Consider the following 13,085-nt stretch of genomic DNA (forward strand, 5'->3'; position numbering starts at 1 on the left):
CATCAAACAGTAATCAGTTGTGCCTTCACCGTACCCCACACAGCAAGAAATGCAGCGGGGTGTTTGGAGTGTTTAGGAGGGGCAGTTATCATTCCAGGACAGGGCAGAGAAAGGAGTTTGGATAGAGTTCCTCCTGAAGTTCAAATTGGAGCTGGGCAACAACGCATTAATAATCCGGAGTTGTGGCGTTTCAGGGGTCTTGATAGTCTCAAGGGCCAATGTCAATCCTTTCGCGCTTCCAGCTTCTCCATGGTTCGTGAGGACGCTGCCACTCAATTGGCTATGTGTTGTTATATCTCTACCTAGCCAACGCGAAGTCACCTACGGGCATGTTACATCGAATACCACCAATGCCCCTTACGTTGAATATTGATTTGGTGAGGCATCTTCACTACATTAACCAACCACCCCAGACTGCCTTTGTAGGCGTCATTGGTTCGAGGCCGTCAGCCAGTTCTCCTCACAGATATGCAGGTGGTTTGACGCTTTGGGTTGCAACGCAACATTGGGGATGATTTGGAGGGTAGTTATGTCATTTCCATATGAGATCACACAGCCATCAGAAGAGGATGTTTGGCACTGCTAGAGAGGTGCGTCGGGCGGGAGCGGGTGAGATGTCAGGGATTTGAAGAAACGGGCAATACTGAATACATATATATCACGTATTACTGCCAGTATAAGCGCGAACTGAGGGTGACAAAAAGCCAAAGAAGAAGATGCTGACAACTCGCCGATGAGGTTATATGATCCTCTTCCATCCCAGAGTGAGAGGACATGAAAATGTGGGAAAGTAATGTATTCGCCACTGGCAAATGGAGAAAGCCACGATACAACTTGGGGGCTCTTTTGGAAGTCACACCTGCTGATGAACTCTACGATGGAGACAGAGGTCTGCCTGCAAGTGAGGGATGAAACCTTTGCCTGTCGCACCGATATAATATATTCAGGAGATGTTTAAAGACTAATATGCAGTGGTGTGCACGGGCACGAGCAGCGCATGATACGCGGTCAAATCAAGCTCGCCGGATAACCCCTTCCCCTTCTCCTTCACTTGCGAACATCCCACAGGGGCTAGCGCCCTGGCGCATCCCCCACTGATAAGCGGAACGCGGCATGTGCGCCCAGTGCACCGCGCTGGGGGATCCTGGGACCTTTACCCCAGATTGGTTCTCGATTGCAGTTCCTCGACATTCGTCCATCTCCAACACACCACCTCCCTCCCCTGCTGACCAGGGGCACTTTATCTCCGCAGGCGTGCCGACCACCTTTACCCTGGATTTGAACTCCTTCAACGATAGCAGACAGCCATTCGGGATCCAGACCGGTGTTTGCCGGGAGTGAGGGGTCCTGATACCGTGACCGCTGGACACGGCATGACATAAGCTAGAGTCGGAGGAATAAGAGGAATATGTCTCCCGCGCACCCTTCTGCGGTGGCATCAGCCAGCAATGAGATCCAACCTCTTCTCGGCCGAGCTGAACATCCATCTTACAATACTCATTCCGCAATGGCACCCAAGGATGTCGAGACCATCGCCGTGGCTCCGGATAGGAAGCCCGGCGCTGCGGACGCCGCCCTAGCCGAGGCCATTCGCGCCGAACACAATCTTACCTTCTCCCAGGCTGTCAAGCTTTACCCCGCTGCCATCGGGTGGTCTGCTTTTGTGTCTATCGGAGTCATCATGTTAGCCTTCGATCCACAACTACTGGGAAATCTATACGCCACACCTCAGTTTCAGCGAGACTTTGGTTATGAATACCAGGGTTCTGTACGTTGTCTTGGTCCGTTGATTCTTGTATCATGACTAACTAGTCGCAGTACATCATTAGTATGTTATGCTTCATAAGTTTCAGTTGGTAATTAATTTCCTGATGTTGACACATCGGTTTAGGTGCTGCATGGCAGACAGGTCTTTCCATGGGCAACCCCGTCGGTCAAGTCGTTGGCGCCCTGTTCGCGGCTTACCCCATGGATTGGTTTGGCCGGAAGCTTACCTTCACAGTTTGTGTGGTCTTGACCGCCGCTATCGTATTTATCCAGTTTTTCGCCCGCTCTTTGCCAGTTCTTCTGGTCGGCGAGCTTCTCGGCGGTCTAGTTCTAGGCATGTACGTTGTCATTGCTCCAGCTTACGCTTCAGAGGTCTGCCCCACGGCTCTCCGTGGCCATTTAACATCTTACGTCAATTTGTGCTTCGTTATGGGTCAGTTGCTAGCCAACGGCGTGACAGCTGGCACCTCAAAGCTTGAGAACCACTGGGCCTACTCTCTACCATTTTCATTGCAATGGTTTTGGATTCTTATCATCCTACCCGGACTTCTTTTCGTGCCGGAGAGCCCATGGTGGCTCGTGCGAAAGGACAGAATGGATGAGGCAGAGAACAGCCTTCGTCGACTAGCCTCCCAAAAAGTCAACATCGCCGCTTCTCTGGCCTTCATCGTAGAAACTGACAGGCTTGAACAAGAGCTGGAATCAGGGAGCACATACTGGGATTGCCTGAAAGGTGTCAACCTTAGGCGCACTGAAATATCCGTCGGTGTCTATTGCACCCAGGTCCTCAGCGGCATCTACCTCATCAATTACGGCACGTATTTTTTTCAGCAGGCCGGCCTGCCTACCGACAAGGCGTTTGATATGGCGATCGGGTTTCTTGGTGTGTATCTGACTCCCCTTTGTGGAACATTGAGTAGCGACTGACTCCTTACAGCTGTAGGGTTTCTTGGCACGGTCATTTCTTGGTATTTTTTGATTCACTATGGCAGGCGGACCATTTATATTACCGGCTTGGCCTCTTTGGTTGCGTTGCAATTGCTTATCGGAATTCTCGACTGTGTTCCAGGACGCCCTTCTGGCGTGGCCTGGGCCGAATCATCCCTGATGCTGGTGTGGAATTTCGCCTATGACTTGTCAGTCGGGCCCATTTGCTTCGTCCTTATATCCGAAGCCTCTGCAACACGAGTGCGTTCAAAGACGATTGCCCTAGCTACAGCTGCCCAGGGAGTCCTCGGGATCATCATGACCGTTGCCATTCCATACATGATCAACCCGGACGAGGCCAACATGCAAGGAAAGCTCGGTTTCTTCTTCGGAGGTCTTGCCGGGCTGTGTTTTGTCTGGGCCTGGTTTCGAGTCCCCGAGACTATGGGACGGACTTATGAAGAGTTGGACATTTTGTTCGACAAACGAGTTCCAGCGCGGGAGTTCAAGGGTTACATTGTTGAGGGCATGGTCTCTCGTGAAATATAATGTCCCTGGTAGATCAATATGCGCTTTGAATAGAAGTCATTTCTAGATGTGACATATCATGTGGTGAGACCCAAATGCATCGAATCAAATTTTATCTTCTTTGGTGACGCGTAATATATGAAATACTTCTATACACCGCCATTTATGTGCCTCTCCATACCGAATTCGAGTTCGCGTTGGCAAGAGGATGAGCTTCGAGCTTGCTTCCTGGAAAGCCCTATCTATCTTCCGCGCCCGCGTCGTAACCATCAATGACCGGATGATGTGCTGTTGAGAATTGCTGCTTTGGAGAGAAACTCGGTCCATCTTTCCCATAATTCCAGCCCATCGCGACGTTGCCGCCGTCTCCCAGTATTTCCAAGACTCATCGATTTGACTGCGCCAGCCAAAGCCCAGATCGCTCTGCCGTCTGTACTCACCCTCTTCAACCGTTCATCGTGTCTTATATGAGGTGTGAGCCTGTCTATAAAAAACTGTTAAGGCACATATATTAAAACCATCCTGTTGAACTTTATAAGAATTCACAAGGGGTTTTGGGCTGTCATGTGGTGGTGGTGGCGGTGGCGGCTGAGGTTCCCTGGCGCCCAAACAATCGAGAAGCCCTGTATCAGATATGCCGGAGCTCTCTAATGGTATATCTCCTCAAGGTAGACAGAATCTGGACTACGGGAAATATGGACTAGGCTCTGATTGCTCACTCGAGCTTGTTTCGGCTAGTTCATTCTTTCCGACGGCACGATGCCCGTTTGCAGGACCTTGGACATCTTGCTAGCTAGGAGCTTGATGGTGACAAACAGCGATCCTTTCACCATCGGAACGCTGATCAAAAAATGGCAAAGGGGGCCACAAGATTTGTGAATATGAAAACATGTCGCAGAGGAACCGGAGTGCATATGGGGGCTCTAGATACTTGTCCAAGCACACTCGAGTCATCCATACGACTCTGTGCACATGAGTCCCAAAGCTGAGAGAGGCAACAACTACCTCTGGGCCCAGGAAACCCTAGGGAGTCCCTTACTTACACATCCAACGACATGAGAACTAAGCTTTGCACTACCATCGACGTCACGCCCCCACGTGAACTCGTCCGAAAAGCCACAGCATCTAGAGGTTTACAACCAACTCCGTTCCATAAATGCAGACCTCCGCTCTACATTCTAAAGCCTCCGAAATTGACTCAAAGCAAGAAACACTATTCGCTCAGTCCACGTCCGTAAGGCTGGGTCGAGGGCAGCTGCGCCTCCCGGACGGCGCCCCGTTCAGAGACGGCGATACCAAGATTGCCGATCCCATCCTGTCAGAACGTCGCACACAATTCCACCACCGTGAATCAGCGAGTTGTTATAAGAACACGAGACTGTCAACTACCGACTTTGTCTGCTTTGCTGGGCAATCTTTGCTCACACTCATGATCAGCAAAGTGGTTCGTCGAAAGTTTCATCCACGACCACCCTGACCTCGTCAACGTCCGATCTTTTCGGTCACTTGGAAGTCTCTCCAGCCATCGATACATTCCCATATCACCCTGATCAGCTCATATTCCAGCGACGAACGAAATGGCTACCGAGAGTGCCAGAACCCTTTTCTTTCCGGCCCCGGACCCCCCAACACCCCTGGGCCGTTATCGCATCCTCTCTCCCACCGCCGCAATCCGCGTATCCCCGCTACAAATGGGCACAATGTCCCTCGGGACAGCATGGTCCGATGGCATGGGCGGCGTAGACAAGTCCGCTGCCTTCCACCTCCTCGACGCTTACCTCGACGCCGGAGGCAACTTCTTCGACTGTGCCAATGGCTACCAGCACGAGCAATCGGAATCCTGGCTGGGGGAGTGGATGGCCATGCGTCAAGTACGCGACCGCTGCGTTGTCGCCACAAAGTTCTCGGCCGACTACCGCATGCACTCCCTCGGCAAGGGCCGCTGCCCGAACGCCGGCGGCAACTCGCGCGCCTCGATGCACCTTAGCCTCCGTGACTCCCTGTCCAAGTTGCGCACCGAGTGGGTCGACGTCTTCTATGTCCAGTGGTGGGACTACACGGCCTCCATCGAAGAAGTCATGGACTCTCTGCACTGCCTCGTGCAGCAAGGGAAGATACACTATCTCGGCATCTCCAACTGCCCGGCCTGGGTCGTCAGCGCGGCCAACACGTACGCAAGGGCGCACGGCAAAACGCCCTTTTCGATATACCAAGGATATTACAGCGTCATCATGCGCGACATGGAGCGCGAGATCATCCCCATGGCGCGGCAGTTCGGCATGGCCATCGCGCCGTACGGGGCCGCGGGCATGGGCAAGTTCAAGACGCGGCACATGATCGAGCAGAGGCGGCGGAACGGCGACGGACAGGCATTCCGGCATTTGGCGGACCAGACGGAGGCTGAGATACGCATGAGCAAGGCCCTGGCCGAGGTAGCCGAAGAGCTGGGCATCGGGTCTATCACGGCCGTGGCGCTGGCGTACGTCATGGCCAAGGTGCCCTACGTCTTCCCCGTTGTCGGCGGCCGCAAGGTCGAGCACATGCTGGATAATATTGAAGCGCTCAAGATCCAGCTGTCGCCGGCGCAGATTGAGTATCTCGAGAGCGTGCAGAAGTGGGAGCCTGGCTGGCCGTACGATGTGATGGGGTGGGATCCTCACGCATCGGGTGCGCCGGCCCCCTCGGTCGCTGCATCGGCCAAGCTAGATCTAGTGAGAAGGCCTAAAGCTATTGGTTATGAGTGATTGGAGGAACACGAAGACTGGAATGGCTCAAGGCGTTAAACTTTTTAGAATTCTTTTTTTTAGGGGGAAGGGGGGATGGCCAAGAGCATTATTGATCGCTTTGGGAGATTCCGTTGTCCGACGGAGGTTCTAAGTCAGGGGAGGCGTAATACAACCCGTGATTCGAGGGATACTCGAGTTCTAAATGCACAATGTCCTCTTGTTGATGTGGGTGTTCATACATGAACTGACTCAAAGTGAGTGATGTCATTTGTTTGATAGCAAATTTTCGAAACCTCATCTCATGCACACTCAAAATCGTGAAAAGAGAAATTGAGTGCCGATAATTGGCCGTGATTACGGTTTGAACCGCTCAACAGTGATTCGTCAATGACACGGGAGCTAGTATTCCCCGTCGGGATTCCTCGACGACAATGCCATTGCAAACTAGACATGCATTAGCTGAATCAAGCCCGACGTTGTGGCTTTCGGTCTCAGATCCCTGAGAACCGTTGACGACTCAACTTTACCGCACATTCCGCACGACTCTTCCGGCTAGGCTACATTTCTGGCATCCTCACCAACCTCAAACAGCCCTTCCAGTGGTCCAGGGTTCTTCGACACCACCTTGACCCGACCAGCGCCGATTCCAGTAGCCTTTACAGGCTGGAGCCACGGAAGCGAACACCCATGGATCGGCTCCATTACCAACTTGTTGGTCGCCTTGACGTTTGGCGCCGAGAGTGCTGGTACCTCGGCCATGTTGTTGCTGCCAAACCTTTCCAATGTAGGTACATATGCGGAACAGGCCAAACACTGTACACAACATTCAACATGAGCAATGTTATCACCGACTTGGGCCGTTAGAGGAAGGATTTCTTAGGAAGCGATATACTTACCACAAATTTGTTTCCGCAGAGCGCCACGGACCGCACGCAGTAACGTGGAATCTCGAATAGTAACTTGCGCTTACATTTCAATTGAGACACGAAGCAAACACAAGAGTCTCCCCCTCACACGCAGGGAGCCACGGTTATCAAAGCTACCACAGTAAGCAGGCTGCCTGGATTGCTAAAAATGACACCGTTCGATACAAGCTTGGTTGTATCTGGCCTTCTTGATACCAATGAAGGCTGAGGGCTGAGTGAAATCCAAAAAGAAAAGGAAAAGAGAAATTACATGGCCGTCAAAAATATTCAACTCTTGGCCTTCCGCGGATTTCCGAAACGCCATCGGGTTCTCAGCTCGCCCTCCTCTCAATCGAATTAAACCCGCCATTCCATGCTGTTGACAAACGGACTTCTGTCAGGTCGTACGGCAGCCTTCGGCGTACTGGTTGGGCGCCATACGTTTCAACGCGACGAATGTGACAGGGCAGCGTCCTGACAACATGAGTGTTAGTGACGCATGGGATTTCAGTTTTCCAACGGCTTACGCAGAACAAAAAAACAGTCACTACCACCCGGGATGATCTGGTATATAGGTGTGATACGTAGCCAGCCGTGTTGCGTGCAGTGAGATGGTGGTATGCACAACCCGCTCAATCAATCCAGTGGGCCGGCGAAGCTTTGATTGAGTGGGTGGCTGGATTCGCCACAGGTTTATCCTAGCTCTGTTTGCCGCAAATGTCAAGGCCATGTTTGTTCTCACTGCATGCATGCAGTATGCTAATCTATGTAAGTCAAGAATCACTTCATCCGAGAGGAGCCAGGGGTATTAATGCAACGATTTGATTTGATTCTATCCATCGCATTTTGACATTCGACCATCATCCGTATTGGAACACCTCTTTCGTGAGTGACGCCTCCCCCTCTGCTGGCCTTCTTTTTTGCCAATTCGTGTTCCTATCCTGTGCCTTGTCCGTCCCTGTTTTGCCCGAATCCGCGGCCTAAAAAAATTGATGATTCGAACTTTTCGAGTCTGGCCCACGAGGTGATTACCATTATATACTATACTGATTGGCCAGCGGGCATGCTCGCAGCAATGCATGTGACATGTAACAAAGGAAATTGTGTTTTTCTGTTTTGCAAAAGCGAATGAAATCATGGCCCTACAGGGGCATTATAATATTGTACAGGCACTAGCGGCCATTCTGTCGACATTGGTGTAGGTGCTGGCGCGTTCTCGTCGACAACTGTGCTGGAGAAGCTCTCCCAATCCTCAAACGAAACCATGTTTTCGGGCATGAATTGGAAATTCATCGGTTGGTTCTCTGATGGCGGAGGCGGAAGCTCCCTGTCGAGGGATGCCCGGCGCAAAGGCTCTGTATTGGCACGCGGCTGCGGCGTGTGGAACAGGGGCGCAGGCATCATCGACTGGGCTCTCATATGGTCCATAAACGGTGAAGGTGATGAGTCCTGCGACGCCAGGACGGGAGGCTGGGGTGACTGGGTTGGTAGAGTCTGCGAGGGTATCGAAGGAGGAGGAAGAAGAGGTTGAGGAGGGTACTGTTGAGGAAGGGAAGGAGGAGGGGCGTAGCACTGCGAATATTGCATCGGCGGCGAGGCCGGAACGGGTAGGAAAACAAGGTCGGCAAGTTTGTACGCAATGGAGACAATGGACTCGGCTTCGGTACTGGAACCTGAAAAGAATTCGAGCAGGTCCTGAAGTTGGCCTGGGCTCTCATTCTCCATGAAGCCCTGAGCGCGGCCGGTTTGTGTGGGATTCCAGCTGAAGTTGGGCTGGCGCCCGCTGAACTCATTGGCCCTGGACATGAGAATATCCTTCCAAGCTTCATGGATAAGTGGCTGGTGGAGGAGGCCGTAGATGACTCTCGAATGCATCCAGTCCGATTTTGTCTTACCAGACTCGAAATGCCTTGCGACGTGCTCGACGTGACGCTCTCGTGAGGGGTGAAGAGCGGAGCAGAAGCCGCAAGCCCAATACTTTCTCCTCTTCAGATACTTGACAACTTTCTCAGAATGAGGGCAAGATTTGCAGCCGTGCGAAGCCTTGTGATGTTGGTTGAAAGTGTTAGCACCCCAGAAGCTCCTGTTGCAGCCAGGTTCGGGGCAAGGATATTTCTTCCAGCGCTCATGGAACTCCTCCTCGTGGCGCTTCCAGTCGTACTTGCGCTTGAATCTTGTCTCGCACGATGTGCACCAATAGAAGTTGAAACGGCCGGGGCCCCATCCTGTTTGTGCGCTTGCTACCTGCGGCAGGTTGCCCGGAGCAGCTACACCGGCTTGAGGTGCGCATTGCTGGGTGGTAGAAGGGGTTTGCGAGGCTTGGGAGTAGTGTGTTGCGACAGTGGCGTTTGAATTGGCAGAGCCCATGGACCAAATACTAGCATGGCCAGAAGAACCCGAGCTCGTCGACGATACGGAGATGCGTGGTCGGTGACCTATTTGGCCATGGCAAATTGCTGAAGGAACAAGAGGGACGTCAGCAGGGGTGTCCAATATTGGGAGCAAGTATAGGGGTGGTGGGAACAAACCTCGTGTGGAAGCATCCTCCATGGGGGCATCTTGCGGTGTCTGTTGGTGCGTCCTGTCTTCGCCGGCCTCCCACATCTGCAGCAGTATTTCGCGCGAAAGTCCCGAGCTCTTCAAAGCCTCAAGCGTCCGTCTGGCATCCGCCAGCACGTCGGCCGGGGCATCTTGCATGGGATGGTCCATCTGGACAGCCTTCCACTCTCTCTTTCCTCACGCAGTCGCGAAGAATTGGTGCTTGTGTTGGTGTCCTCAGGACCGGTCTGATACGACGTAATGCGGCAGCGGTGTCGTGATCGTGACGAGTCGCAGTGGTGACAAGGACGTTTGGGTGCGACGGCGTGGTTGGTGGTGATGGTGATAAGATGTGTGGTTGGGGGAGGAAAAACAGAAGGAGAGATGGAAAGAAGCAGATCAGTGTGATACAAGGCAGGTCCAGGTAAATGATGCAAAAATCAAGAGAGGTTGCAAGGAGGATCGGAGATATAATAGGAAACGAGCGTGGACATGGGTTGGTATGGTGTGGTTTGGTTTTTGGTATTAAGGGTAAGGAAGGTGTGTGATGGAGGTGAGGTAGGTGCGAAGGTGCGAGGTTAAGATCAGGTCGGGAAAAGACTGGTGGTGTCGCAGTTCGGACGCTTGGTGGGAAGCGAGCGTGTGCTTTGAATCAAAGCCAGCGGAAGCTTGGGCAAGTTAGTCAGGAACCTAGCGCGGAGAGGGACGACTAAGAAGCGCGAAAGGTCTAGGGGCCCTACACGTACATCCAGCAGTGGTGTCCGAACAACCCCTGCTCCAATGCTATGTTAGCGTGCTTCTTCCAACCCGGCCGGCGTCGAGGCTGGGTACACTGTTACTACACTACTGTAGAATGTACATAGGTATCCGCAGGATGTGCGGATAGCTATGGGGCGAGGGGAGGACTGCGAAAGCGAACGACGGGAGGAGAAGCAGAGCAGGGTGTGAGGTGTATGTTTTGTGTGCGTGTGCGTGTGCGCTTGTGTCTGTGAAGCCGCTTGCTGCATATGCAGGCAGACAGATATTGCACTTGTCAATCCCGTCCGATCATTTGGACAGACAGGACAGGAGGTGAACACCCCTCCCACCCGGAGGAAATGATGGAAGCAAGCAATCCGAGAAACAGATGATTTCCTTCTTCCCCTGCTACTATATTGTTTTCTTGAGCATCCCTTCTTGACTGCAGCTCCAGCGGTGCCGTCCAACTCAGGATACTTGCAAGAACATCACTAACAAACCCAACGGGTGTGCTTCACTCTTTCTGGAGGATGTGCTTGCTTGGAACGTAAGGTCCCCCCGTAAGGCACGGAAGCATGTAAAGTGCTGCGTACTATGTAGATGCAGGTGTAGGAAGAAGTTTGGGGGGGGGGGGGGGGGCGTAGAAACATAGGCAACAGGGGGGTTCGCAATGAAAAGTTAAGAGGAGCAAGGAGTAAGGGGCGATCCCGCAATGGAACGAACCTCTCAGCGCGTCATCGTTCGGTTACGGCAGACGATCTTCTCATGAATGGCGCGCTCCGCGTCCGTGGGAACAGGCCATCAGGTAAGGAGCCGAAGATGTCGGGTCGATGTATTTGGGGAGGGGTTCGAGACAAGGCAAGGTCGCGCGTACGTGTATGCGTGTGATGCGGCTGTTGAGACTGCCCTTTATCCAATTCGGACCAGTTCGGTTCTTGGGATGAGGAGGGGGAAGGAAGGAGGGGGTGTGGTAGAAAGCGTTTTGGCTAGTCAAGGGGAAAACGATGGTACATGCTACTAGGAAGGGGGGGTGGGGGGGAGCGGATGGGGGGAAATAGGAATGAACATGAAGGAAAAGAGAAGGGGGTGGGCGGTTTTGGAGCTTCAGCCTCGCCAGGATCAGGGTAGTAATGCGGTACGAGGCAATTGGGGGTGGGAGAGAAACAGTATCCGTACTCCGTAGAGAGGGGACGAAATGCGAGTGTTTTTGAGGGGGATGGGACGAACGGGGACGGGAACGGGAGCGAGAGAGAAAAGGCGCAATGGACAATGGATGAACGAGCCGAGGGGGGCCTGGGACGAGGAAGAAGTGGAAAGGATCAAAAAATAAAAATAAAAATAAAAAAATTCAAGACGCCACATCAAAGCTCGAGCCAATTTGGTCAGGGTCAGTGCTCTCCGAGGTATCCTCCCCCTGGCAGAGCAAGCAACACCATGGGCGGCAAGTAACGGCGGTTCATAAAGATGCATATGAGAACAATCGAGCAAGCAACCACATATGTGCTCCACTGCCTGCTGGCAATAGGTTGTAAAGCACGGCAAGGTACTCCGTACACCTCAGTATCCCGCCGGCCGCTAAAGGCACACGCTAGGAAGCAAGCGAGAATTGGAAAGGAAAGAGCAAGGGGAAAGGCAAGGGGAAAAGGAAGGAAGCGGGAACGGCGCATGGCACAAGCGTTGGATCCCATGTTGGGTTGGTGGTTGGTTGGTGGTTGGCAACAAACAGCAGGCCAGTTCACTTATCAGAGAGGCACGAACAGATGGATACGTACGGATGGATGGGTACCCTGCGGGCACACACACACACACACACACCTTACATCAGACGAAGAGAGGAGAGCTCGTGGCACCGTTCTCCACTTTTCATCGGAGCTAAGCCAAACCGGGCAGCATTGAGGCGACGTGCTCACTATGTGCGTGCGGTCAGTCAAACCAGCAACCGCTTGCTTGGGGTACCCGACCAACCATATTTTTGCTTGCTCCCATCTTTGGACCGTGGAGAGCATCTGGCGATGTCTCCAGCCTTTTCTTGGTTTATTCATTCGTCTCTATTCCTTTGTCCACGAACGCACGCTGCGTCGTTCGTGAGGCGCATTTTCTAACAACAGAATGAGTGCTCATTCCTGTTTCCTCCACCCACCGCTTGCTATTGCACATCTACCCCGCCCGGCGCCCGTCCTCGGACACACTATACACACTCTCTCTTTCACACACACACACACACACACACACACACACACACACACACACACACACACACACACACGCATACACATACATACATTCTCACACAGCTGGACATGCATGGCGCAGCAGCGAGCTCTGCAGTGCTGGGGGATACGTCGTCGATACGTGATCTGCGATACGCTGCGGGTAGCCGCAAGTAAAATGGCAGAACGAGAAGAACCGGCAAGAGTCAACTCAATGGTTGATGGCTGCCTCGCCGTGATTGGCCAAGGAATGACCTGAAACAAATTCAGGACCATTCACCGACACGCCACGGGGCGGCCCAGCGTTTCGAAACAAGAGCATAGAGGGAAACACTGCCAGGCATTCCCAGCTGCACTTGCCATTGCAGCACGCATCACTTCTAGCTACTTTATTACTGTTGCTGCTTGCTGCCCGTGATGGGACAAGATGCCCAGAGCTTGCGCCGACCCCGGGCGCACTGAATAGGGGCCCCTTAGGCCTCGGGGTCTTGAGCCAAGAGCTTCTTTTGGCTCGGGGGCTCAGGCACACTCCAACCACTTAGCAGGGGACTCCCGGAGAGCCACACCACAATGGCCTTGGGATGATGGGCAAGGGGAGCTACAGGAAGCTACAGGGATTTCCGCAGGGGCCCATTGCCGGTTTTGGCCAGCTTTAATAACATGATGGGATAAAGGATGGGAAGGATGAGGGGAAACAATTAGCGGCAAATTCTATCGTGATTGGACAACTCCATGGGGCCGAGGAC

At 53.0% G+C, this 13,085-nt stretch overlaps 3 protein-coding genes across 3 annotated transcripts; 2 read left to right on the forward strand and 1 right to left on the reverse strand.

Annotated features, from left to right (window-relative positions):
- Positions 1-1,408: 1,408 nt before the first annotated feature.
- EsH8_III_000962 (general substrate transporter) lies at positions 1,409-3,243 on the forward strand (the record flags this gene model as incomplete). The annotated part of the gene is made up of 4 exons (XM_083262687.1): positions 1,409-1,768; positions 1,819-1,828; positions 1,892-2,650; positions 2,705-3,243. 4 exons carry the CDS (start codon positions 1,409-1,411, stop codon positions 3,241-3,243), a joined length of 1,668 nt encoding a protein of 555 aa, XP_083123174.1.
- Positions 3,244-4,799: 1,556 nt separating this feature from the next.
- Positions 4,800-5,966, forward strand: EsH8_III_000963 (uncharacterized protein; the record flags this gene model as incomplete). Its single annotated transcript, XM_083262688.1, has 1 exon — positions 4,800-5,966. The coding sequence occupies one exon, from the start codon at positions 4,800-4,802 to the stop codon at positions 5,964-5,966; it is 1,167 nt and encodes a 388-aa protein (XP_083123175.1).
- Positions 5,967-7,987: 2,021 nt separating this feature from the next.
- EsH8_III_000964 (uncharacterized protein) lies at positions 7,988-9,562 on the reverse strand (the record flags this gene model as incomplete). The annotated part of the gene is made up of 1 exon (XM_083262689.1): positions 7,988-9,562. The coding sequence occupies one exon, from the start codon at positions 9,560-9,562 to the stop codon at positions 7,988-7,990; it is 1,575 nt and encodes a 524-aa protein (XP_083123176.1).
- Positions 9,563-13,085: the final 3,523 nt, after the last annotated feature.

The sequence above is a fragment of the Colletotrichum jinshuiense genome, chromosome 3, assembly GCF_051148585.1.
Source record: "Colletotrichum jinshuiense chromosome 3, complete sequence".
Taxonomy (NCBI): Eukaryota; Fungi; Ascomycota; class Sordariomycetes; order Glomerellales; family Glomerellaceae; genus Colletotrichum; species Colletotrichum jinshuiense.